Raw genomic sequence first — 27,427 nt, 5'->3', positions numbered from 1 at the left:
ATGAATTGATTAGACTTATAAATATCGAAAGAAATAGTTTTGTTCTGATTATCCCAGTTGGCAAGTGTTCATTCCTTATGGTCAGTAGCCCTCGTCTTTGCTTAGTTAAAAAAAAAAATCTGCCCCAAGTAAACCAACTGTGCAGGGAAGGGCGGCGTGAGCAGGAGAGGGCTCCCGAGTAACTGTACGTGGGCCCGACGAGCGGCCTCTGCCAGCGTCTCGGGCGCCTCTCAGCAGCTCGGGGGTAACCTTCAGGGAGCCCCCCCAACCCGGGTCTTACTACTTCTCTAGGCGGATCTGTTCACCTGCAAGACCCTTGAGTGAGTTCAAGCCCACCCGACAAGGGAGTGGACGGAAGGAGTGGGCCGGAGCCTGGGAGGTGGGCTCTGTCTGAGAACAGTAATAGGATGGGAGATCACCTTTTCCATTCGGAGTTTTAGTGAAATCTGATGTATCTAATGAAACGAAATGGGGCTTCTTCCATCTGGCAGTTTGTTAGACCCGAAGAAGGTAGAAATTTTGGAAACAAGTTAAAAGATGTAAGAATAACATTGACATCTTTTTTATTTGAGGCATTAAAAATCTGGTTGTGATTCGAGATAGAAAATTACTGCCTAAAATGCCTTGCCTTTTGAGCATTTTACACCAATATACTTACTTGTTTGTAGTTTTAGGGCAAATAATTTTACTTTTTTAAAAAATGTATTTGACCATGAAACGCTTTAAAAGGGTAGTTCTGAATTTCTGAAGTTTGCAAAGATAGAAATGGCAGTGACCATTTCCTCCTACTTCATTGCATTTCTACTATTTCAAAGTGCTAGCAGGTAACAGTCATTTTCAGAATGACCCAGATGAGAGAGCCCGATTGTGGAATGTGTGTGTATGTATGCTTTTATTGGAAATCTAGAGGTTGGCTTACAGTTCTTAGTTCTGCCACCATTAAAGCACAGTGATGCGTCATCACCGGTGTGAGAATAACTTTTGTTTACCTGTCATTGTTAACAGATATGAGAAATTGCATCAAGCTAGAAAAAAAGCAGGGTAAATGCATAAAGGCAAAGATAGTGCATTTCACAAGAGGAAAACCACTTGGGACTAAAATCAATGAAGTTGTTTATAAATTGTGCTTAACTTTAACTATAACTCAATTTTAAAAATCTAAACAAAAAATTGTGTTTATCTTCCCCAAAGAAATGTTCTTATGCAGTCACGTCTTTCTGTATTTAACGATACCCATAGGCAACAACACAGGCATTCCTTTCCCTGTTTACATTATGCGGCTTCGCCTATAGTTTTATATAATTTGGACATCTCTCTTTAAAGTAGTGAAGTTGTTTGTAATGTGCTTTATTCTCATGGGATGATGTTATTCTTTTACTTCAGGATATTGAAAAAGCCTATGAAATTGTCTGTCAAGAGGGGTCTAACTTAAACCCAGATCTCGGAGAGCTGGTGGTGGTTCCTTTGTATCCAAACGAGAAATGTGCATTGTTCAAGCCAAGTGATGAAACAGAAAAAAGATGCCAAATTTATCAGAGAAGAGTGGTGTTAACTGCCAGCTCTGGAGAATCTTTGATCTGGAGCAACACGGTCAGATTTGTTATTGATGTGGGTATGGAGAGAAGAAAGGTAATTATCATCAAGTAGTTGAATAGACCGCTGATCATTGTCTTGGGTTCCTACTATTTTGTTGACCCGAAAGTGAGGTTGAACTATATGATCTTGGAATTTCTCTGTATTTGGTCTTGTTTGCAAAGAAGGACTATCACGTCCAGTAAAAGAAGTCTTGATCACACGTCACTGCCTTTCAGGCAGGCTGGTAGTCTGGAAACAAATTAATTTGACTGAGGTACCAAGGGAAAAGTTTTTAAGGAAAGACAACTAGTAAAGCAAATTATTTGACTCTTAAACTAATCTCTTCCTCTGTACATCTCCCAGGTATTTTTGGCAGCCCTTTTATCAATGTAATTAGCATCTTCTCCCAGGTAATTTACTAGAAATTAGTTTCAAGTACGCTGACTTTAATTTTAGCAAATTTTGACTTTATAGTAGACATGATAAAACTCCATCCTAAATTTTTAAAAATATATGGATATTTTTATCACTTTCTTAAAATAAAAAATGAGGAAAAATGGAAGCAGGATATCCTAAACTCTTAAAGACACTGGGACTTGAGATATCACAGCATTTAAATGGAAAAGAACCTAGTTAGGTACTGACCCATCTGCCATCACTAGATGCTGTGTGGCTCTCATCTCTCCAGGAGACCATGCGTCTCCTCAGTTCCCTGATGACTCTGACAGAGCAGTTCCAGCCGTTAAGGGAGGCTCCCTTGGAACCAGTTTGGGTTGATCTTATTGAATTAGCCCACCATTCAGAGAACCCAGGGCTGTTACTTACCTTTAAACTACCCATAAGAAAACTCACTGCAAGTGCCATCTGCAGTGTTTGTATTAGCTGAGATGACTGGACAAGCTCAGCAAATGTTATAAAGGTGAGACCTCTGAGGCCACAGTCAGTCTGGCTAGAACCTTGAGGAAACGCAGCGCTGTCAGGTGGTCATCCTTTTCTCCACAAGGCACATGAGTATCTGTCATCATTCAGCAGTGTAGTGCTTTGAGAAGTGACATTTAATATTTCAGCAGATGATACAGAGGTCTCATATTTATTGAAGCAGCAGTGGGAGCAGACAACCTTTAAATCCATTTATCAGAGCCCTCGCAGTTTCCATCTCAAGGCGAGTGAAACAATAATAAACATTGCACAAAGGAAACGAGCCTGTAGCAGAGCATTTCAGGAAGTAAAGTGCTGCAAACAGCAGTCACTTCAGGGCCAGCGAGGCCACTAAATCTTGAGTGATCTGTTGCTAAAGATGCTGTCTTTCCGTTTAAAGGTGTACAACCCTAGAATCAGAGCAAACTCACTTGTCATGCAGCCCATCAGCCAAAGCCAAGCAGAGATACGCAAGCAGATTCTCGGTTCATCTTCCTCAGGTAGCACCGTGGACAGAAAACTAGCTGGCATACATTCCGGTCTGGAGGCAACACAGAAACATTAAAACCACTTTCCTGGTTTCTTCTAGGAAAACTCTTCTGTCTGTACTCTGAAGAATTTGCCTCCAAAGACATGCGGCCACTTAAGCCGGCAGAAATGCAGGAAGCCAACCTAACCAGCATGGTGCTTTTTATGAAGAGAATAGACATCGCGGGCTTAGGCCGCTGTGACTTCATGAACAGACCAGGTAGCTTTGTGCTCCGCGTCCACAGGCCGCCTGGCTGAGCCCTGCCTGCCCACCTGTCACCCTCCCCGTCCTAGGGGCAGGTGGCACTTGCAGTGCAGGCCAGCGTGGGGACTTGGTTTGCACTGAAGCAGTGTCCCCATTAGAAGTAAACATTCTCTAAGGTAGTTAAAAATTTAAAAAAAAAATTCTAGGACGCTGATGCTGGAAATTGTCTGCCATTGGACACTGGAACATAGAGAGCCTGGACCGGGCCACTAGGAACAGGAGGGATGGTGGAGAACGGAAGTCTAAAGCCAAAGAGGCCAGAGGGTAGAAGTCGAATTCTTGGCAGCGTTAGTTTCACGATGGGAACATTTGTAGGCAGACGACCCTTCCTCGTGAATCATACGATCACCTGAAGAAAACCCACTAGAAGTTCACTGCTTTTAATTAAGGTCAGACTTTTTCGTGAAGTGGGTGCCATTTTTAGGTTTGGGACTGAGGCTTTATGTTTACAGTCTGAACACCTTTCTCGTTGGGGGTCTCCTCACATCAGAGGTCACTGAGGATGGCCCTCATCACTGGAGAGATGCTGGCTTTCTCCCGTCTAACGTCAGACCTTGTCGGGAACTTTGCTGCCCCTACAGCCGGCTGCTCGGGTGGAAACCACCAGAATGCTGCACCAGAGGCTGAGGAAGCTCTAGGGGAGCGGCTCCCGCTGCCCAGATCCAGCCCCGTTTGCTTCGGCACCTGCTGCTTTGTGCCCTGACCCGCAGCTGAACTTCGCTGAAACTGAGGGGGTATTTGGGGTCCCACAGAAAAGTTTCTGACTTGTAGTGCTGACTGCCCTTCAGTTGATACTCGGTTTTCGCTTGTGCTTCAGTAAAAACAACTTCCTTCCTTTTTTCCGTACTTTAAGGCCCATGGTTAAATTTTTCAGTATGTTTATCAAAGGAGGTGATTGGCAATGTATTAACCTTGGTGTTACGATATCCGTGGCCTTTATCGAATTTGCACAAGAGAGCGCAGTCAGCCGAAAGACCCTCTAAGCAGAGTGTACGTAAAATGGAAACGGGACGCCTTCTGCTGTTTCGCAGTGCTATGTCTCAGTTCCTGTATTTTTCAGCCATTTTTTCCAGTGGTACCAATAGGATTTATAAGCCCTTGAGAAATACAGGTTGTATTAGAGTTACTCTTTCTCAAATATTTCTTAAGATAGCCCATGGGATTCAGAGTAGGTTAAGAAGAAGGCCCTACGAATGCTAACCTTTGACATAAAACGGCAGACGAGGAACTAGGCTGTGGAGACGGTTTGTCGTTACACGAAGAGCGCAGCCCGAGCCGCGGCCCCGCCGGCCCCCGGGAGCCGCGCAGGAGGCTCCGGGGCCTCGGCATCGCCTGCCGGTTCCCGGTCTGGAGGTCCCGACAGGTGGCTTGTGCCCTTCAGCAGTGCTGAGTCCCTCCCTAGAACCTCAGGGAGTTTTATGTTGAAACTCTCCCAGTAAACACTTTGGAAAGTCCATTACTTTTGGGAGCCCTTTGGAATCTTACATTTTCAACAGACTTCCCTAAAGGAGCAGTAGAATCTCTAAAAGGAGAAGGACCAGGTGAGCGCTGTCTAAAATGGATCTTCCTCTGTAGCCGTCTGTTCCCGCAGGAAAAGGGTCACGGGCTACTGCCCTGCAGCAGAATCTCAGAGCGTGCAGGGAAAAGAAGCCTCGATCGAACGCACGTGTGAAGACATTGGCGTTTGGGTTCCTGGGAGCACATCACCTGGGTAAAGGCCAAGCAGTCCCCAGCCTAGTGTCTGCCTCTGCGGATGTCAGCCAACGCGGCCTGGCACAGCGTTTCCCCACCTGAGAAGAGGATCCTTAAGCCCCGCCCCTTCCTAACTAGTGGAAGGAGTGAATATTAGTGATAAATGTGTCTCGAGGTGGCTCTGAGGGAAAAGACAGTCATAGCCTGTGATCTGAGGTTGTAAAACATGCTTGGCATACTCAGATTCAATACATTGTTCTTCTGTAGCAGTTGTTGGAGTGACAGGGGTTGAGGCAAGTGGGAAAGGGGCCAAGCTGGGGACCTGGGGGCGTGGGTGGTCTGGCTGGGGCAGGCTGGGAAATGCCGCAGCCGTGTTCCGGTAGCCACGGTCCCTTAACTTGCCAGCAGCGAAGCCACCCTGCTCTGGGCTTTCATTCTGATTCCTGAGGAAAGGGCATCTAGAAGGCGAGCATCTGTCCCTTGCATCCATTCTCAGCGTCTTTCTCCAGTGACCCTGGGGCTTCAGGTGGTTTGGCTTCTGTCGTAGGCCAGTCACGGCCATCACTCCAGAGGCCATCCCCTGAAGGAACATGTTTCATTTTAGAAAATTGCTCACCTCTGAAGCCCAAGAACCACCATGTCGATTCCCTGAGCATCTTCTTGTTCATGATAGTTACTTGGGGGACTGACTAGTCATGGAGAGAGAAGAAAGCAGGCCTTGTGATGTCAAAGACTTTAAAAAGCAAACAGCAGCCCGCAGCAGAGCAGAAGCCACATGTCCCTCAGTGCTTGCCCTCAGCATCTCTGCTCACTCCATGAGCCTCAGCCCTAATAACGGGACAAAAGGGTGAGGGTGACAACTTATCTTTGTCTCCCGACAGTAGGCACACAACTGTTTTCTGCTGTGCTTGGGGAAAACGTAACTGTGGATTAACTCTGACTCATCATTTTGGAAGGAAAAAAGATGATGCTTGCAGCTGCAGCATTGAACTCGGCGTGTAAATGAGATACGCAGATGCAGCAGACCTGCCGCCGCCTCAGGACCCACGAGCCGTGGGAAATGGATTTGGTGTAACGAGACTATTCATCGAATTCCCCTGATATAGATCTCTTTAAAAAAAAAATCCGTTATTGTTTTCTTCCCTGGTGCTGAGGACTAACCTCCATCCTGAGCGACGCAGTCACCGTTGATCTGGTCAGCAAGCTCAGGACCAGCTGACCACTTTGGGGGTCCCACACGCTTCCCCTCTGGGAGGGCAGTGGAGCCTGGACAGAAACTTGGGGACAAACTAGCCGAAATGTACGAGAGCAGATGTCATCTTAGTATCTGAACTCAGCTCATTTTGGTGGCAGCTGATGACTGGCTTTGGAATGATCGGTGAAAAATGAGGTCCAACACAGACTTGCCAGACGTGGCATTCGGGGTAAGACAGAGGCCTCGCAAAGATGGAGAAGGAGGCCAGGACAGAATGAAGTTGGGGCTGCAAAAGGAGGCGGTGAAGATTCTCCAGTGGGTTGATCTGTGGCGACGGGGCAGGCATTTCATAGGGTTCACCAGTCAGTGAGTCGGAACCTTGTGCGGGTCTGTTGACCACACCAGGAACCAGAGGGGACGTGGGCTGCGGACTTGTCCCCACATCGTGGCCTCTCAGAAGCAGCCTGGCTGCTGAGCCTCGTCTCTCTGTCCGCCGCAGGGAGCCTGCTGCTGGTCACCCCGCCAACAGCCCCGAGAGGCCTGGGCTGTTTCTCCGTTAATTAAGGTCACATGGTTATCTGTCAACGGCCACTCAGCTTTTTGTTATATTCAAACGGTGGAGGAGGGGTGTGAAAAAGAGGCACAAATATGCCAAAACCTCTCAAGAGCCAGCATGAGATCTTGGGAGCAATGGAGGAAGACAGTTTTCAAGATGCAAAGAAAACCTGGGACAGATTTTTAAAGGCACAGAAAGGAAGCCCTGTCAGCCCATGACACCCGTCAGGCTCTTCCCAGGTCCGGTGACCACGCGATTTATCCGTCAGGCCTGGGTGCTGGAGAGTGAAAGGGGACACTGTTCTTCAGTCCGCTGGTGAGGGACAGAAACGGGGCCGCCCTCGGCCTCACCGGAGGGGACTCCGCCAGCCAGCTCGGGCTCTGGGCGGACTGCCCACACTGCAGCCCCGGCCCTCACAGTCCGTGAGGCGCGGGATCTTCCCTCTCAGTGCCTCGGTGTCTTCATCTGAACATGAGATGCTCCACGTAATTCCTTCATAGACTTAAGATGAATTAGTAAGCACTCGCGGGCCCCGTAGCAATGTGATTTGCACATAGTAAACACTAGCTGTCGTCCCCTGGTAGCTCCTGCCTGAGCGCTGGCTGAGACAGGAGGCTCGTTGGCCCCGAGCTGCAGGAGATCCTTCAAAGGGCAGTTTTAATGGTGCAGGAAACAGCTACTGATCCCCGGGCCTTGGGAGGCAGCACCGGATGACGTGACAGCCACAGCACGTGACAGCCAGGTGGCCAACCTGCAGCCGGGAGACGCGGGTCCAGCAGCGGCTGTGCCGACCGCACGCCGGTTAGAACAGAGACTGCAGGTGGAAAGGCCTGGGTTCAGGTCCTCATTTTACAGCCGAGGAAACAGGCTGCGCAGCGCTGCGGCCTTGGCAGGTCACTTACCTCTTCCTCGCCTGTAACGTGCGGGCAGAGGGCCTGCCCTCTTGGGTGACGGGGTGACTAAGGTCCAAGTGAGGTTATTTACGCACGGGTGCCCACTGTACTGAGTAGGGTGGGAGCCGGGCATGTGCCAGCGTTCCTGAGCGTGTCCTGGTGAAATTAAGTGAAACGGGAGCCTCTCCCCCTCTCCTCTCCAGAGCCAAGCTTACTCTGTAGCATCCACACCGTCACACCAGCACACTCTGGATCCTTCATTTCTCCCCTCTGTGGGCTCCTTACTTCCGTGTGCACAGTGCCCAAGCCCCAGTGCTAAAACCAGTCAAGACCAGCAGCTTCATTTTCTGCCTCCGCCCTCTCAAGCGCTCACTCCGTTTCTCTGAGTCCGCCTGCACGTGTGCGTGTGTCTGATCCGCGTGTGTGTTCTTCTGGACGTGAGCACCACTATGCGACTCACTGGCACAAGCAGAGGTGCATTTTGATAAAGAATTGGGGTTTCTTACAAAATTCAGGACAAGAGTGTGGCAGTGCCTGAGGGACACCTAAGAACAGAGGCCTGAGCAGCACTGGGGCCATTTCTCGTCTCTGTGCATCTCGGCTCGCTCTCCCCTGCTGAGTGCCCGAGTGGGCATCCCTGTGAGGCAGAGGGGAGCAACCTGATTCCTACTACTTCACGTCTAAGATTTTGGCACCCATTTCAAGGCCTTAGGAATCATGCCATGTGAGGCGATCATTCTGGAAATGACACAGCTCAGCCTTGGACTCATCTGACCAGTGCTCTTGCTTAGACTCAGCACCGGGTCAGTCCCTTCCTCTGGCTGGTGGACGTAGACCCTCGTTACAGATTGACGACCTCTTCATTTGTGAGCAGCCTTTCCGCAGACGCCACGGAAGGAAAACGCAGATTCACTGTTGGCGCCTGACACTTGGGGTTCCATGGAAAAAGGCAGACGGAGCCAGAGAGAAGTACTGCGACAGGAGCCCCTCAAGTTACTTTGAGTGATGGCAGAGGGGGAGGCGTGTGACCTCGCAGCGAGCTACCCGACGGGGTGCGGCTGCCGTTGGCAGTAAAGCCTAAGAAAAATGTTCGTCCATACCGACATTGCCTTCAGGATAAAGCGGTGTGACCCTGCGCTGCTGTAAGGAGCGGCCTCGCGCTGAAGCATTTACATGTCATTTGTTTGCATTATTTGCCATGGATTACACTGAAACAGCGCTGCCGTGAAGAACCGTCATCTAAACCCTTCGGCTTTTACCTAAGACAATTTTATGGGCCACACTGGGGAGATGTCTTAAAATGCAGAATGTGATATTCACAAGTCCTATCCGGTTATTTATTGTTGTTCCTTCGCCTGCATCATCTGCATTCGTCATCTTGTTCTTTCTAATATCGTAAAACCCCAAGAACTTCTTCTCTTTCCCTGGCGTTAGGACCGAGAGCAGAATCATGAAGTTGTTTCTGATAGTAACCCTGTGTGCGGCAGCTCGGCTCCAGGGCATAAAACTGCGGAGCAGGTGCCCTCTGGGGACAAAGGCGGTCTGTGAAGCCAGATGCTTACAGGGACAATTGCCAAGGATCCTATAACTTACAATGCAGCAGCTTCGCTGATTTATTGAAATTGGTTTCTAAGCAGCTTTCAGTAATTAAGTTTGTGCCCCCAGCCCGCTCCCACTCTGTTCAATCCGAGGTGCTTATTTCTCTTGCTGTTTCTTGCGCCTTCTCCAGCGGGTCAGCTGTCACTTCTGATTTCATGGCTCACTGATGGAACTCTCGGACGTTTTTTCTAAATAGCCCATCTGTTTACCTCCCGGGACTGTGACTTCTCAAGGTCTCATCCTCGCCAGGGTCTAAGAATGAACAAGGAGTCCGCCCGTGCTCCTGCGAGTGCCCAGGAGGGACCAAGGGGTCAGACCCCAGGAACGGAATCCCCTGGAGGCCATGCTCTTCTCAGTTTTAAATCTTGATGAGAGAAATAAAAAACAACAGGGAAGTCAAGCCTCCTTCCTCCCAGGTGGGGGTGAAAGCTGCGTCCTCCAGCGGGTGCCTGGTCTCTGCAGCCTGCCTGCACCCCCAGCCCTGACCCTCGCTTTTCCCAGTAACTGGTCTCAGGCTTGCGGGTCGCACGTTGGAGGCGAGATCATGCCTGTGACTTGCTCGGCTCTTCTCCAGCAAGAGGGCTGGAGATGTGGGGAACTGTCGCGCCCCACAGCGGTGGCTCCTCCCAGCATCTCCATGTCTCCTGATTGGAATTGGGGATTTTATCAAATCTGAATTTGTGACTGGCTTTTTAGTTACACAGTTTGCCTGAAATTTTGATAAACAGCTTAGTGGTCAGAGTTTGGCTGGCAAATAAGTAACTGTTTACCGTTTGTTACTTGGAGCTCCCAGATAAACTCAGTTAAACTGCTGCTGAGGTCCCCGCAGTCTTCGTCTCCCACCTGCCGTGCACACATCGGAAGTGAGACGAATGAAAGCAGCTCAGTGGCTCATCAGTCCTTCCGTTTCGCTGGTAGAACGATACAGCAGCTTTACACTATGTGATTTGCTTCTTTGGGGGGCCTGGTGAAAACCCCAAGTATTCATTTTAATACAACTTTAATTTGCTAGGGCAAGGAGAACACCTCACTTCGAATAAATGGATTTGTCTTTTTAGGTGGATATTAAGCATATATAATAAATACTACACCATTACTGATGTTATATAAACTTTAAAGGGATGGAGTTATTTGCACTGGCAAATAACTCTCTTAGCATCCTTGTCCACTGCTCCTGTCATCTGTGCGTTCTGGGTCAGTTCTGATTGATTTTTCTCTTTAGCATGGGCTTATATTTTCCTGCTTTTCATGCCTCGTAAGCTTTATTGAATGCTGGACAGTGTAGATTTGTCTGCATTCGTTACTGGACGTCTTGTATTCCTGCGAGTATTCTTGAGCTTTGTCCTGGGATGCAGCACGACTCTTCCAGCTCTTGTTCTAGGGTTAGTTGGCTGGCCCTGGACAGTGCGTATGTGGGGTGTAGTTCTCGTCTGTTTCCCCTGCAGAGCTCCACGCATGCTGAGGTTTTGCAGGCTGGGTGGTGGAAACAGGCATAGCCTAGATCCTGTGTGAGCACCGGGCACTGACCCTCCGTTCCTCTGGATGGTTCTTTCTCTGGCCTGGGGTGGTGTCTCCCATGGGCTCTGCTGACTGGTGGAGGGGACGCTGGTAGGTCTGAGTCCTCTCTCTGTGCAGCTCTCTCCTCTCAGGCACAGCAGCTTGCAAGCTCCGGCCGCCTTAGTCTCCCTGGACCCTCGGCAGCATCTTCGTAATTGAGGCAGTCTGGCACTCTCCACCTGGGTTCCCCTCCCTGCACCCAGCCTGGAAGCTCTCTCAGGGCAGTAAGCTGGGCAGTCCTAGGGCTCACCTCGTAGGGAATCACTGTCCTCCGTTGCCTGATACCCTGTCTTGCAAACTATTGCTGCATATATTTTGTTCACTATTTTGTGTGGGAAAATCCAGTACCTGTTACTCATCTTGGTTGTGTGAGACTTTCTGATTATTAATTTTTTCTTTCCTAGCACCGGAAAGTTTGATGCAAGCTTTAGAAGACTTAGATTATCTGGCAGCGCTAGACAATGATGGAAATCTTTCTGAATTTGGAATCATCATGTCAGAGTTCCCCCTTGACCCACAACTCTCCAAGTCCATCTTAGCGTCCTGCGAGTTTGACTGCGTAGATGAAATGCTGACAATCGCTGCCATGGTAACAGGTATTCCTTCAGGGCTGCTCTTTTGTACGGTGAATCTGCAGCAGGTACAGATTTAAATGAGATCCATTGAAATGATAATGAAATGTTCTAATAGATGAAAAAGGTAGAAAATTAGAATCCAGTGACTTTCTTAATCAGACAGGTGGGAGCCTGCCACGCCTGCCTCTGCGGCAGTGGTTGGTGCACACCGAGACGCTGTCCCTGGAAGCGCTCTTCCCCGAGTGGTTGCGTTTCCTGCCCCCTCATTCATCTTGGTTTGTGTGTTTTCATCGATTCTTTTACTGGCAGAACAAACCACAGGCTGCGCTGCACGAGGACTTGAGTTCTTATCCTGTCCCTGTGCCGGGGCCCCTGAGCACCTGGGGTCCCCTGTCCCGCTTAATACAAGCCCGGTGTCAGCTGCCCTGAGCAGACCTGAGAAAAGCAGACCAGCACGAGGAGGAGCGCAGAGCGACAGCTCACGCCAAGCCCCTCTGCTTTCTGAGGGAATGAGGGTGACGTGGTATTTACAGAGTGAGACGGGAGGCCTGCGGGCAGTGAGCCGCCCTCTGCCTGCTGCTGCTGCCGTTGTTATTATTGCTGACCTTGTGACCTTCTGTGTCCTGAAGCTCCTGACTGCTTTTCGCATCTGCCTCGTGGAGCCGAGGAGGCCGCCTTGACTTGCTGGAAGACATTTTTACACCCTGAAGGAGATCACTTCACGCTCATCAACATTTACAAGGCCTACCAAGACACAGCTCTGAGTTCCACCAGTGACCGTAAGTTCATGCTTGTCATGCTCAGAAATGCCCTCCTCATCCCACCCTTGCTTCCCCAAGTAAGGCTGAGTGGTTATTGAGCAGGCACCCTTTTCCCCGAGCCCCACGGGTCACTTGAGCCCCGTGCGCCCGCAGGTTTCCCCTGAGTGGCAGAAACTCAGGCCTCCTGTCCCCGGAGCCCTGGCACCCACAGGGGCTGGCCTGCACCCACAGACGCCAGCCCCCGGCCCAGCCAGCCTTCAGGGCGAGCTTGCCTGGGACACGAAATGGTAGACAGACCAACCTGCACGGTCCAGCTCCGGCCCTCCCGGGTCCGGGGGACTCTGAGCGCCCCCCGGGGCCAGAGCTGTGCCGCATGTGGTAGTAACATGGCTTGCTCACTACTAGATGGGGAGAGGATATGGAGTGTTCAGAACAAAACAAATAACCCAAAAAACCCAGCTCCAGGTAATGGTAAAGAATAGGCTGATGAGCTGAGGGCGGCTGGAAAGAATCTGGAACCTGACCGGCGCCTGGCAGAGGAGGGGACGTCCAGAAAAGTAGAAAGGCGTGTGGAACAGCTGAGGTGGGGTCCCGGGTGTGTCTCACTTCGGGGGGTCTACTCCTGTTCCCAAGATAAGGGAACTGAAAACTCTGTCAAACGCCTGTGCTGGACGCTGAAGACAGGAAGAGAGCCTGCCTGCAAGGAGGATTACTCTCACCTTGGTTCTCCACGACCCTTTTTTACCTCCTTTGCTCAAGTAGATGGTGTGAAAAATATTCAAAGTGAAGTGGAAAATATGGCAGCAGTCTGAATGGCAGTATTGTATAGACCAAGGAGTTAGTTTTTCAAGGCTGGAAAGAAAAAGTTCTCAGTTGAGCCAGAAAGTACACGAGGAGTTTGGTGGCATCTTTGGCGCACAGGCAGGACGGCCGACACCGTTTGACCAAGTGCCTGCTCTTGTGGCTCCACGTGGGTCTGAGGGAGTAGACAGGGCAGGGTCGACGAAGGTCCTCAGCTCACGATGCTGAGGTCACGTGCACTCCTGGGTCAAGGCAAAATTCTGGTTCCATCTTAAGTAATTATAGGTGGCAAGAAAGAGTAAACTTCAAACTGATCCAGGGGACTGAATTTCAATATAAAATTTGCAGCTGTGGTCGGTAAGCTTACCTGTAACATGATGAACTCCCAAAGCACCCTAGTAGTGATCCTTTCTTATAATTAAATAGTATGTGAGATAATTTCATGGGTCAGAGGTGTTTGTACTGTAAGCTTCTCCCTCCTGGTTTGAGGAAATGTTGTGGCCATGCACATCCTCACTTAGACACACTGGACAGAATGTTGCTCTGAAGACAGTCTCCTCTGCCTCTTACGAGCCAGATTACGGGTGATATGCTTTTGGTCAGTGCTGGGAACGTGCACTGTCCACAGTTGTGGGACCGTGGAACCCCCCCCCACAGCCCCCTACGGGGTAGGTGCTGCCAGCCAGCATCCTCTGCCTTCCTGGCAGGGCCACGGACAGTTGGTCCCGCCGCCACTGGAGGCCCTTGGCCTCGCTGCCTCCCCACCACTCACTCAGGTGACCCCTTTTTTAGGAGAGGAAAGCACAGGGGACGTAGAGATACAGTGTCCTCCTGACCTGGGTTCTTTCAGCTTATGACAGATCGTCTCTCAATGGCCTCTCGTTCTTTCCTGCCTAGACTGTGTTGAAAAGTGGTGTCACGATCACTTCCTCAACTGTTCTGCACTCAGGACGGCAGATATCATCCGAGCTGAGCTCTTGGAAATTATCAAGCGAATAGAGCTTCCCTATGCAGAACCTGCTTTTGGCTCAAAGGAAAACACTCTGAACATAAGGAAAGCTCTTCTGTCTGGTTATTTTATGCAGGTAAGAATGGATAAGGCCACTTTGGTATGGTTGTGACAAAATTTCACATATTCAGGACATCCTGTCAGAAATACCTCACTTAGGATGATTATTTTATTGTTAACTTTGAAATAAAATCTTAAAAACCCTTACATGTTGTTAAAGATTTAATATTTAAGTATACTTCCCCTCAAGAGAGTGGAGAGCTAAGCCAGAATACGTGAGCTTTGTCCAAAAGGAGAAAAGATCTTTAACTGCGGAGAAACTTAATTAAAACTCTCTTTCTGGCTGAACGTCCGGCACAGTCCCCCTTGTCACCAGGCTGTGAACGAGCTCACGTGAAAGGCCGTGTCCCACTTGTTTCTTCCCCAGAGCGAAGGCTGACTAACATAGCTCCTCTAAACCGAGCACGTTACAGAAACAGGTGTGCTCTTCCCGTCTTGGTAAGAGAAATACTGTGGTATTTCCACATAAATTCTCAAGCAGTCTTACTGGGGAAAAGCAGTGTCTTGGCGTGGATTTCCTCACCTGTAAGGGGAAAGTAAGGCCCTGCGTCACAGGGTTACCGTGAGGGCTAAGTGAGCTAATAAAACATCAGGAGGGAAGCATTTGGCAGTTGAGCGCGCGGCCCACAGTGCGGCAGGGAGCCCGCTGGCCTTCTTGACCAGAACAGTAACCTGTGCTGAGGCTGTGAAACTCACATGCCGCGCCGTTGTGGCACCTGCCCCGGAACTGCTGAAGTTAGTCACCATCGTCATCACTGTCCTGGGGGGCAGGCACGCTCAGTGGTTAGAGCACGTGCTTAGCACGCACCATGTCCTGGGTTCAACCCCAGCACCTCCCTCCATTGAAATAACTGAATAAACCTAGTTACCTTCCCCCCCCAAAACAAAAAAACCAAAAACATCATCACTATCTCCAGGTTCTGGGCAAAACATGTTTACGTCTTACTTTCTTTATCTGAAAACAGGAATCATGAGTGGCAGACTTCGTTGTAACTATCCTGTATGACGTCCTTGGGAACTTTTTAAACAGAATGTTCTTGTGTGTTGATCTCCGTATTAATGCAAAATCTCCCTCCTTAAACCCCGCCTCGTAGATCGCGCGGGACGTCGACGGCTCAGGCAACTACCTGATGCTGACGCACAAGCAGGTCGCGCAGCTGCACCCCCGCTGCTGCTATGCTGTGGCCCGGAAGGTGCCCGAGTGGGTTCTCTTCCACAAGTTCAGCGTGTCTGACAACAACTACATCCGCATCGCCTCCGAGGTCTCTCCAGAGCTGTAAGCTGAATGGAGAAAAAGGGGGTTCCTTATGAATTCATCTTTGAAGAGCAAGGGACACACTTTCAGTTATAAGCAGCATATACCGCTACCCACCTGAATTAATGCTGAGGACCTGCTGAAGGCAGGGCTCTGTAGACGGCTAAGAGATGCTCCTGCCTCCAAGGCTGCGGCCTCCAGGGAGCACAGTGTAGAAACAGGAAACACAGCTCGATGCACCTTAGGGGGATCAAGATGCCTCAGAGGAACGGGGCCAGCAGGCGCAGGCCTTGGGGAGGAATGAGCTTAGCCGTCTCAGAACATTGAGCCTCCGAGACTGCAGGGGGTGGGAAGGGGAGGTTGAAGACAGGCAGGTACCAGGGGTGTAGGGCCCATAAGGGCCACATAAAGAGTCTGGAGTTGGTCCTAAGTGCAGTACAGAGCAACTGGAGCGTTTTAAGCAAGGGTAACCTCTTCTCCATACATTTTAAAGATCACTCTGGCTGCTAAGTGAGAGGGCCGTAGGGGCGGCAGAGAGAACAGACCCTAGCCTCTCAGAGGCTGTTGCAGATGCCGGCCCCATCCTGAAGGTACCACTGCCACTGGGGCAGTGTGATGTCCTAGGCAGGAGCCAAGAGTAACTGTAGGTGTGCCAGCTTCAGCAGCTGGATGTGGTGTCATATTAGTTAGTAAGAGAAAGATGCAAAGATACTCCCTCTCTTGCACACCCAAAGTTCTCCCAAGCATCTGATCTGATCCTTCGCAAACTGCGATGGGCCTTAGGGGAAGTACCAGTTTCCCTGGTGGTCAGAGTGGTGGGTATCACTTCCGCTGTGTGGCTTAACACTAGAGAACCCAGCTTATCCTAGAAATGCAATTGGACTGGCTCCATGAAAACCAGAGTATTTATTCTACAAAGGCAGTTAAGACACTGAGAAGTTCATATTAATCACAAGTTCTACAAGTAGGTTCTCCGGGGCTGGGATGTGCCCAGTCATGTTTGGTACCTCTCACCAAAAAAGAAAATTTCTTGTTTTAAACAGATTTATGCAACTGGCACCACAATACTATTTCAGTAATCTGCCTCCTAGTGAAAGTAAGGACATCCTACAGCAAGTAATGGATCATCTTTCACCCATTTCAACAATGAAAAAGGAACAGACAGTGTGTGAAAAGTGCCCTGAAACTACTGAGCAAAGATGCACTGTGCAGTGACTCTGCAGAAGCTTCTACACAAAACCTGATGTGCAATAAAACCCCCAGAGGGAGCCTGACGGCAGCCCACCGGCGTGACGCGCAGACACCCGGCGGGAAGGAGGGCGCCATACCCCACACGAGGTGGTCTTGAAAAATAACACTTTGTATATTATTTAAAAATTAAAAATAGAAATTTTTATTGAGTTCTTTAAATTACTACTCCATGTCTTTCTTCTTATTGGAAAAGTTTTTAATCAACCATTCTTAATTTGACCAAAATTTTAAAAAGCAAAGATATTTTGCAAATGTGTCATGGACACGGTGACAGAACCCTGCTTTTTGTAGAGGACCTTAATCTGAATAAATCCATGAGTTTTTCAGTAAATCTCCACTGAGTCTTCTGGTCATTTCACCAAAACAAGCCACCACTGACCATGGGAAATGGGTTAGACAGACAGATGTTCTTTCAGTTTATCCATGATTTCATTCATTTTGTCGCCCGGAATTAGCATCACGGTTCTCAAGGGCTTCATCGGTGCATCATCAAAAGACCATCTGCCTCCCAGACACGTGTCGCTCTCCTCCTGGACTGAGTAGCTGAACTTCAGGATTGCCTTCTAAACCAGAAAGCCATGAATTTGAAATGCAGACAATCGAAAAGCAAAACTCATTTAATCAAGAACAAAAAATACCATGTTTGGCATGTGCAGGAAGAGTGACAGCTAAAGGAAGTAAAACATAGAATCAAATAAGCTTTACATGGACAGGCAGGCAGAAGTTACAGAACACTCCCCAACACAACACTAAGGCAACTGTACTTCAACTAGCAATAAATGCAATAAAGTAAATGTGTTGCCTACTTTAAAAAAAATAACCACTCACCAAATAGATTTTTAACCTACAAGAGGGGTATGGAATGAGCTGTCCCATTTCTAAGAGGTTTGCAAGTAGCTAAGTAACAGTAACACCACTGCCCACTTTTACACTGTTTATAATTCTAATGTCACTCATTCATAATCTCATCTGATTCTCAAAATAATCTTGTGATACACAAGTGAAGTTAAGACTCACAGCATCTGACAATAAGAAGAATCACCTTCAAATGCTGATCTTACCCACTGTCCCAGCTGCTTCCTTGGCACAAAGCTATTGACAGGTAAACGTGCATGACCAGGCTGGCTTAAAACACCCACAATACGTCCCTGAAATGATCTACCTCAAGTGCTGAGGCATACTTTTTTTTTTAATTTCCAAATATTTACTTCCTGGAAAATAAGGTCAGAGCTGAATCTAGGATGCTTTAGTCTTTAGCGGAAGCCTTAAAAGTAATGAGTGAGATTATCCAATTCAGGAAAACACATCCTTCCTCAGAGATTTCTGTAACACTTTTGAGAGGAAGGCCGCATAGGAAAGTATATTCTCTGGCATTTGGGTGTCCATTCACAGCACAAGCTTTTATAGAAAGTGCTAGAAATCCCACCAGTGGGATGACATCCAGGACTCGGCACAGAGCAGCATGTGAGTCAGCACTGGGAGGGCAGGGTCCAGCCCATCTTCCACACAGACCAGACGATGGCCCTCATCTCCCTCAGACTCAGTGTCCCCATCTGCAAACCCAGGCTAGTGTCCACCTCCCAGTGTGGCCTGAAAGTTACACGTCCTACGGTGAGCACGTGCTCGGCGATGACCTCCCCACCCTCGGTGTGACTAGCTCTTAGCTGCGGCAGACACAGGTTTAGAAACAGAACGGCCACACCTGAAGGACTTTGACATGAAGTGGGAAAGCAATAAATCCTGATTATCATCAAGAAAATGTTGACATCTACACAAGCAGATGAAAACAGGAGAGTCTTACCTCGTAGAAAAACTCCTCCTCTGCATTTGCAAACATTAACTCAGCTTTCTTTTGGTTGCTCCATTTCTTTTTGGAATTGCTTTTTCCTGCTTCCACAAACGTCTTGCTGATCAGAAGGTAGAAGCAACACCTCCCACATGGCTTGTTGGTTTTGTGCGCCTCTGCTAATTCTTTCCTACAAGGAGACACACGAGGTTTGCCTGCTGGGTCAGGAGAGATCCACCGACAAACCAGAGAACAGAGAAAACCAGTGAGGCCTCTTCACTGGGCTCTGCTGTGACACAGGCTAACAGAGAGATGTTAGATGGAAAGCAGTGAGTTTTCTCTACGCGGCCAGCTGCACTTTGTAGATTACGGCAGTGCTTTTCATGACTAACAGTCTGATGATGCTCTGCAATTATGCTCTGAGTTGTGGATACACAGCCCCCAACAAATGAATCTCAAGTTCATGCAACATCGCTGCTCTGCCTACGCTGAGGTTAAAAGTACATGAGAAGCTGGATTTTCTAAAACATACACTGACCTGAAACACACAAAGGCACGTGGCCAGGACCAGTTCCATGAGAACACGTGACTACTGGATCTCCAGTGAGCAGCGTCTGGGACTCCTTTCTGACCTACTGCACGAACAGCACGGCAAAACAGGCCCTCAACTTGACCACAGTCCGTAAGACAGCAAGGAAGCCTTAACTTTTTTCTTCCTTTAAATTAGACATAACCCTGTGCATCGAGCTAAATAAAAATGTAAAGCAGCTCAGAATAAACCACTTCAGCTTCCTTTAATGGAGCATCAGGAGAGAGCAGATCACCCTCCTATGAAACCAAACGAGCATGAGCTCCAGCCGACCAGAAAGACGGCAAAGCAAAACACAACACACGGCGCCAGATGGACAATCTGAGCAGCAGCAGAGGGGTGGGTGGGGGAGACGGAGAAAGAGAACAAACCTAAAAAGCAATGAATCTATAAAGAAAAGATGGGAAACCTAAAGGTTTTCAGACCAGTTACATTCACACCAACTAGTTCAAGGAAAACCCCAGGCGCTGCGACCTCTGAGAGGCGCGACCCTGTGAAGCCCAGGGGGCCTGCTGGCGACGTCGGCCTCCTCTACCTCTACCTCAGAGCCCAGGCAATACCAATTCTTAGCTCTTCATGCACTCAAGAGTATTTTTGTAGCTTGAAACTCCTGCATTAAAAAACCAAACAACAAACCCTGAGAAGCCAGAGACGCAGTGTCAGGGCCATGGTTGCACCAGTCATAAATGTCCCAACAGAATGTAGGAGTGTTACTGTTTTTGTAATTATTGTTGTAGTTATTCAACATTTTATTCATGTTACAGAAATCTATCTGTGAAGAGGGTGAAAAACTTTGGTCATATGGGAATAAAAAGTCTAAATGAAACATCTATTTTTACACCATTTAAATCTTTAAGATTATTAAGGCTACCATCATAGTGGTCCTAGTAATTAAAACACTTAAAAAGCCAATGACTACTACTGCATGCCTCTCACAGGCTGTTCTTCCATTCTCACTACACTGTTGGTTAAACCAAGAGCAGAACCCTTTCTATACCAACAAACTCCATTTCAATCACGTTTCTGAATCCACCTGGGGAAAAAACTACTGTTCAAGGGCACTTTCCGAAGCCTCTTACTGAAGCTGCTGGTGCATGGGCAGGGCAACCTGTGGAGGGACGTTAATGAACCGCTCGCTTAGCAGGAAGCCCACGGGCTTGGCGGAGTCACTGAGAAGCTTGCCCAGCTGTTCAACCAAGCTCTTTTCACAGTTCTTCTCACAGAGGCGGAGAATCAACTCTTTAATTTGTTCAGCACATGGGGTACCCTAGAAACAAAGAGAAGGCTCGCTTTTTATTACAGGCCATCACTTACATGAGAAAACCCGAAGGTGAGAGCTATCACTGTTTATCTTACCAGGTAAGGGGAGTTTTTGCCATGACCTTTAAAGCCTTCTATGTCTTCAGGGCTGACTGCTTAAGATTTTTGCAAAAGTAACTCCGCCTGGTCTTTACCAGCCCATAATCAGTGGGAAAAGGTTAGTCTAACACTCAGACACACTGGATGGAAATTCTAGTTCATCTCATAAAGACAGAAATAACTGCATTCACGTAAAAATTAAGGTAAAGTGTAGCCTGCATCTTATTCTAAGGAGGGTAAGCAACCGGTTCTTACTTTTTTGAGAACTGATCAATGATTCAGTAAAAAGAAATGAGTGAGCACGCAAATAAATGTGCACCTCAACTTCAGGGAGCAGTAAAGACTCAGAATCGAAGAGAGCTGCAGAGGAGGGCACAACAGCCCCCGTGTCAGCACCACATCAGACACAGCTCCTGGAAGGTCAGCAGTGATTCTCTACACCACAGGCAGTAAATGACTGTGGCTGGGTGCAGATTAGTCAGAAAAAAACAAAAACCCCTTCACACTGAAAAGAGGATCACAGTAAGATTTCACAAGAGCACATGTCCTTGTGGTTAATATCACTGTCTGATTTTTAAGGGCAGTTTCATCATGCATTTCATAAAATTAATTCTTTAGGTTTGAGCCTAAGGAATAACCATTCCAATGCCACCCAGTGAAACCAACCTTTCTTTCAGTTAAATTCAAAAGACTTATGAAGCCAAAAATCTCATCTTCATCCACATCATCATCACTGTCTTCAGAAACATCCGTTTGCTATTTGAAGAAGAAAAAAAATTTGTATTTGGTTGGGAAGAAGTGTAACACCAAGTCTTGGTATCTGGGCCTCATTTATCTTTTCACTTTTCCAACACAAACCTTAGAAAGGCATCACAGACTAACACTGTGTGGTCATGCTCATGTCACTTTACCTCCCTTGATTCTGTCCTTTTTACACTCTGGATGATCTCTTTCTGCTGTAAATTTCTTTTTACTAGATTCTTAAGACATTTTTCTCAAAGTACTATAAATCCAGAACAGGTAAAAATCTCATGAAATAAACCATTTGAGTCTGTGTCCTAAGTGACTTGGCTGGACCCAGCCATGCTTGTTTCTCTGTGGGCCCCCACCACCGTCTCACCTAGAATCCACACCTCCAGAGCCCTGGCCATGCGGGACCCCCAGTGCGGGTGAACGGTGCTGGTGTGCCTCCCATCCTACCACATGGGCAGGAGAGAAGAAAAAGGGGGCAAGAAAGGAAACGAGGAATTACAGTGACTGCTTCTCATCGGTACCTACCTGGCCTCAGGACACTGATGAGCCAGGGCTCACATCTGTTACAGAGCACGTGCCACGTGCCAACACTGTTCAAAGCACTTTACACTTGGCAACTCATCTCATTCACCTATCGCTCTACAAAGTAGGTACCAGGACCACCCTCATCATCAGAGACGCACATGGAGGCACATTAAGGCCATGGTGGCAGACTGTATCTTCCGCAGACAGCCTCATCAATATATCTCCTATCCCACATTCTCTTCTTACAAAGTGACCTGGACACTCTTCCCACTGAGAGGGGTGGCGTCTATGCGCCCTCCCCGTTAACCTGCATAGACCTTCGTGTCTGCTGATCAAGTGAATGGTGGGAATGACACTGTACCACAAGATGTCTTTTGGGTAGAGAGGCCCACGCTAGAGAGGGGCTGAGGCCTGGGCCCACAGTCCCAGCCACTTCCCAATGGAGAGCCGGCACTAACCTGCCCTGCATGGGAGTGAGCCGTTTGGCCAGAAAATCCTCCAGGCCCGCAATGAGCCTCCCTGGCTAACGTGACCTGGAGCAAATAAGAGCTGTCCTCACTGAGCTGTGACCATGCCGGAGAGTCACGAGCTAAACAGATGACCGCTGCTGCTCTAAGACCCTGAGACGCAGGCAGCCGCAAGGAACAGAAAAAGCCAGTGGAGGATAAGTGGCTGAGGCAGGATTCACCCCAGTCCTGCCCCCTCCTCCTCCAAAGGCCACCCCCCTGCTCTGGGTGACGCCACTCAAGGCTTTCTCTTCTCCCTCTCCTGTCACTCCTGAGTACCCCCGGCAGGCTCTGCTAATTGCCTCACTCATCCAAGCAAGGCTGGTCCCCAGCATCTGTCCCCGCCCTCCCTGGGAATCTCAACGCCCCAGTCTCCAGCTGCTGCTCAGTATCTCATCTGCACATGTCACAGGAAAGTCAAATCCAAAATGTTCCCCTCCCAACCTCATCATCCTCCACGGTTGCTGTCTTGGTTCTCCAGCAGACACGTGAGAGTCACCGTGACTCCTTTTCCCCCAGCTCTCAGACCCAATCGCCCATTAAGCCCCACCACGTCTCATCTCCCACACATCCTGGGGACCAGCCCGCTTCTCTCCCCACCTAGCGCAACTACCCGGATGACTGCATTAATAACCCTGACCTGCTGCGACGGCCTCCTAACCAGCGATACTTTCCAATTTGAATTTCTGGCCTGCTTGCTATAAACCAGGAAGAACTTAGGATAAAGAACTAATTTAATCAGAACAGACACAACTGTCCTGCTTACCTTAATCACACTCCCAATGTGGTTCTGCTGAATTAGGAGATCTGTTAGTTCTGCAGTGTTCACGGGAGCTTTTAGGAAAAGCTTGGAGGAGAAAAAAAATTATTTTAAATTAAAACTAAAGCATGATTTCTAATAAAAGTTCTAATTTCCATATTCAAATAATAATGAAATTTCAATGATTTGACCAGAAAGGTGACCCAGAAAAGCAATCCCAAGAGGAAAGAAAAAGCCCAAGAGAGTCAAAGAAGTAAAGGCACTGAAATTTAAGAAAAGGCAGTGGGAGGTCATACAGGAGGCGCTGGGGAGGAGGATGGACAAAAGGCCAAAGAATGTGGTGACCAGGACACCGGAGGCTGGAAAGAAGGGCAGAGAACCAAAGCTCCCCTGTACAGCATAAAGGAACAAGCAGAAGCCGCAGGCACGGATTCTGGGCACCAGACATGCAGTCAGTGACAGGCTGTGATGTGACAGTCCCTCTACCCCACCAGGTCTGGGTATGAGCTAGAGAAAAACAGAAGAGTAGCTCTAGTAATTAAAAGATGAAAGGGAGGGTATGTGAGAACACAGAATACTTAAATATGTGAGTCAGAGGAAGAGCTCTGGGAGCAGAGGCACAAACAGGGGAGTCTCCCAGGAAAAGGAGAGAACCCATTCCTCCTTCCAGGCAAGGTGGAGAGGGTAGAAATGGGAGTTCTAAAATAGAAGAAATGAACTTTGACAGAACTTATGTCGAACAGCCTGGAAATTCTCAGAAGAGCAAATTCATGTGTAATGAGTCAAAGACAATACCTGCTGCAGCAGTTTCTTAATCCCGTCGTAGTCATTATCTGAGATGGAATGAGCTTCAAACTCAATATTCACTTCCTGTAAATGACACACAAAACAGGTCATCAGACGTAACTCACCAAGATAGTCAGGCATTATTTTCCATTTGCAGATTTTTCCTTTCCCTCTACCTCCATTCTTTCTGGCTCTATAGCTACAGAACAGGCCAGAAAAAGGACAAGAAGAAGAAAGTGTTACCTAAAGAACTGTAACTGTCTAGGCTTCAAAATAAGCAAACACAGCCAAGACCGCCATCTGCACAGATAACAAAGCACCTTCACACCGTCTCCTCTTTTGACCCAAAAGCCTGAGAACAAAACACTCAGAGTGACCTAGTTTTAATGCTGAGAAAGTCTGTTCTGGATAAAGCAAAGGAGAAATTGTTATTTACCTGACTGCAGTAAGAGTCAGCAAAGAACAAAATAACTTGCGAAGTCCCTGGCACCGCCGAGAGCTCGATTCAGCCCCTGGATATGAGGCTTCAGTCACTGGGCCAGCACTCCCTCCGTACAAGCACTGTGCCAGGCACTCGAGGTGAAAAGGGAAGCAAAGCAGGCATGAATGATAATGCCCTTAGGTGGGAATACAGACATTAAGGAAATAAATATTCATGGAAATAAAGTTACAACTATACATGGTAGCAAACACAGGTGAATGGTGCTATAACAGCCTAAAAAAATAAGAGGTCGGAAATTCAGGAAATGCTTCCCTTAGAGAAGCAGCACTTGAGCTGGGAACTGAGGACTAGTAAAGAGAGTTCCTGGCACAGGGAGCAGCACATACTAAGGCCCTGAGGCAGGAGGAAATGTGGTGAGTACAAGCAACTGAAAGGAGGTGCGTGCAGCAGGGCGCCCTGATCTATCTCTGTAAAGCAACAATAACAGACCCTAAGACACAAGGCCACTGAAATACCCCGTAAGAAAATGAAAGGGTCACTTCATGCCAAAAACAAACCCCTAAATGCTTTTAAGTGTTAAATAAGCTCAGTCCTTGAGGATCCTAAATCACACCTTGATAAGTGATACCGAACTTGGTGACATACTGTATTTACACAGACCAAGTTCTGCAGGTTCCGGGACCTGCATCTTAGCTGAAGGAGGCCACAGAGGAAAACCAGACCTGCTTGTGCCTTGCCATCCCAGCAGTGAATGTATTTAAGCCCTCCCTTGGCTATTAAACCTGCCAGGGCCTGGATATCAAAGACAGCTTGCAGACTCAAATCCTGACTGTCTTAAGTAGGCTCAGCCAGATTGTGTGAGCGGCAAAACCTGGGGGATAGAGAGTGGGGTGGGGTGTTCCAAACAGGATCAAACAAAACCAAGTAACACTTTGTCACTATTCAGGTCTTGAAGTATTTCTTAAAAATAAAGAAATTCTGTAAATAAAGTTCTTCTAGTCTCTCTTTCTTGTCTAGATGGAAGACTCAGACCTCTGCCCCAGGTCCCACAGCACCGCCATTGCAGTAGACACCGAATGGAGTATCTGCTCAGTACCTCCTTCCCTGGGGATGGGCTCCCCACCCATGTGGTTTCAGGGAGAACAGCCTTCTCTGTGGAACAGCTCTGCCACTCACCCCCAGGTGATTACAAATCAACACCAAGTACACTTAGCCCCTAGCCTGCTGCTCTTTTGAGTGAAGAATCTCAAAAGCTGGTGGCATTTTTTCAATTATCTGCTATGTGGAGGAAAAACAGAAAGAAAACCAGCTCTTTTAAATCTCAGCCCTAATCCTGCATCCACACTTCTCCAACTCCATGTTTACCACTGACTTGATTCCCCCATCACTGTCCCTTGCTTATTCTGATCCTGCCATATTAGCTGTCTTTCTGTCCAATAACCATGAGGACTTTGGATTTTCTTACAAATGAAATGGGAAGCCACTGGAGTGTTCAGCGCAGGGAAGTAAGAAAAGACCTACATTTTTAAATGATCTCTCTGATGCAGATGGAAGAGATCGTAGGGGAACAAGAATGGAAAAAGGCATGCCAGATGAACGTTATCCAGAAGTCCAGCCAAGAGATGGTAGAAGTGTGGACTAATGATTTTTGCAGAATCACTGCTGTCACTGAAAAAAATGCACAACCTAAAAGTTGAGAATTATGTTTTATTCAGCGGACATTCTGAGGACTTCAAGCCTGGGAGGCAGCCTCTCAGATCATTCTGAGGGGATGCTCTGAAGAGGTAAAGGAGGAGCCAGGATACACAGGAGTTTTTGCAACAAAGATCAGGTAGCCAGAACATCAAAAGATTACTGTAAATGAAAGAAACCCAGACACCTCAAGGTAGGCAATTTAGCACTTTTTTAGGTATGGAAAGATGCAAGAGTCTGGGCTCACTGAAATCATTCCTTTGATGTGCACCTTAATCATCTAAGGCCAGTGTCCTGTTCTTTCCCATCCAGAGTCTCCTCAGCATGCACTGCTGGGGGTGGCTGCAGTGGCTGAGGGCTTTGCAGCCAGCAACACATTTGTCTCCATCCAGAGTTCCCTCAGGGCTCACCATCAGGGCGGCTGCATCGTGATGGTTTGGTGGCCACAACATCTTTTGTTTACTAATACGGCAGGCAATATTCTTCATTCACACTGATGAGGAATGTCTGGATACTGAAGGTAAAGCTAACAGGATTTACTGACGTGGGATGAGGAAAGGGAAGGAATTAAATTAAACTTTTGGATTTGAGCAGCTGGTGAATTGGGGGACAATATACAGAAATGACAAAGATTAGGAGCAGGGGAATAAGTGACAAATTCTGCTTTGGACGTGCTAAGTTTAGGATACCTGTGAGACAGTCCTTGGTGTTAGAGAGCATTCAGTCCTAAATATTCATTCAACAAATATTAAGTACCCATAGTGCCAGGCTCTACGGTAGGAACTACTCTGAAGAAAAGAACCCAGTTCTATGAAAAAAAATATCACCAGGACTTGGTTTGAGGGGCAGAAAGGACAGCTCCGTTGAGATCTGAACAAGGAAGGAGAAACACCGCAGGGAAGCAGCGCGGAGAAGCAGGAGGCTTGCCTCGGAGAAAACGGCCAGAGGGCCGCCGTGAGGGAAGCAGGCAGCACGAACCAGGAGTGGCTGCCGAGGCGGGCGGCGGATGAACTCGGCAGGCCCTTACCGGCCTCGAAGGATTTGGGACTTAAGCCTGAGAACTAAAGAAAGCCACTGGGGAAGGTGGTGAGGAAGGGACGGGGCCCACCAGGCCGGGGTAGGACTTTTGAAAATAACTTCTCTGGCTGCAGTGCGGAAAGGACCGAAATAGAACCTCAAGTGAGAACCTTTTCTCATCTCCGGTTTCCACTTCAGGACCCCAGGCACGGGGAAGGCCGCACTCCAAGCAGCTCACACATTCACACGGCTCTGGGTGCCAGAAAGTTTTTTCCCAGCTACAAACCAAACCAGGGTCGCCTGTGCGTCTCACCTCGTCGACGATCTCGTCGTCTTCATCCTCTTCTTCGTCACTGTCTTCATCGTCTTCGTCCTCATCCTCGACTTCATCATCCTCTTCCTCGTCGTGCGGAGCCTGAATTCCCGCACCCACGGCGCGCCGCTTAGGCCTCGACGCCATGTTGCCGGCCTCAGTGCGCCTGCGCAACTTCCACGCGCCGGCGCACTTCCACGGTCCCTTTGGACCCACCCATACAAGCCGAGGGGGTGGGAGGTCACAACGAACCTCGGCCATCAGTCGGAGTCGACACTGCCCCTGGTGGATTCCATCCCCGTGATATCTCAGAGCCAAGTGCAATTTGAAGTTCTACCTTGGCCTTTCATAACTCCTTCCATCTTCCCTCACTCCTTTCCAACGTTCCCTCTCCCCTTCGCTTTGTGGC

At 48.4% G+C, this 27,427-nt stretch overlaps 2 protein-coding genes across 4 annotated transcripts in view; one reads left to right on the top strand and one right to left on the bottom strand.

The window, feature by feature from the left end:
* DHX32 (DEAH-box helicase 32 (putative)) overlaps positions 1-16,821 on the top strand; it is a 50,047-nt gene extending 33,226 nt beyond the window's left edge. For both annotated transcript variants that reach the window (XM_072972082.1, XM_015241885.3), the window contains 8 exons: positions 1,384-1,629; positions 2,894-2,993; positions 3,083-3,241; positions 11,183-11,374; positions 11,983-12,132; positions 13,813-14,000; positions 15,079-15,260; positions 16,283-16,821. In XM_072972082.1, the coding sequence (XP_072828183.1) occupies positions 1,384-1,629; positions 2,894-2,993; positions 3,083-3,241; positions 11,183-11,374; positions 11,983-12,132; positions 13,813-14,000; positions 15,079-15,260; positions 16,283-16,454 (1,389 nt within the window). In that variant the 3' untranslated portion in view covers positions 16,455-16,821. The remainder of the gene's footprint in view (positions 1-1,383; positions 1,630-2,893; positions 2,994-3,082; positions 3,242-11,182; positions 11,375-11,982; positions 12,133-13,812; positions 14,001-15,078; positions 15,261-16,282) is intronic.
* BCCIP (BRCA2 and CDKN1A interacting protein) lies at positions 15,129-27,208 on the bottom strand. 2 transcript variants are annotated; one of them, XM_072972093.1, is made up of 8 exons: positions 27,019-27,208; positions 23,564-23,638; positions 22,775-22,855; positions 20,891-20,980; positions 19,945-20,132; positions 18,292-18,466; positions 16,870-17,053; positions 15,129-15,265 (listed from the first exon to the last, which is right to left on the bottom strand). In XM_072972093.1, the coding sequence occupies exons 1-7, from the start codon at positions 27,163-27,165 to the stop codon at positions 16,883-16,885; spliced, it is 927 nt and encodes a 308-aa protein (XP_072828194.1). In that variant the 5' UTR covers positions 27,166-27,208; the 3' UTR covers positions 15,129-15,265; positions 16,870-16,882. The 2 variants fall into 2 exon arrangements, with proteins under 2 accessions (XP_072828194.1, XP_006207497.1); XM_006207435.4 differs by lacking the exon at positions 15,129-15,265 and having other exon boundaries at positions 16,604-17,053; positions 27,019-27,206.
* Positions 27,209-27,427: the final 219 nt, after the last annotated feature.

Source organism: Vicugna pacos, chromosome 11 (assembly GCF_048564905.1).
Source record: "Vicugna pacos chromosome 11, VicPac4, whole genome shotgun sequence".
Classification (NCBI taxonomy): domain Eukaryota; kingdom Metazoa; phylum Chordata; class Mammalia; order Artiodactyla; family Camelidae; genus Vicugna; species Vicugna pacos.
The sequence above is the reverse complement of the archived record's forward strand: the minus strand, read 5'-3'. Positions and strand labels throughout refer to the sequence as shown.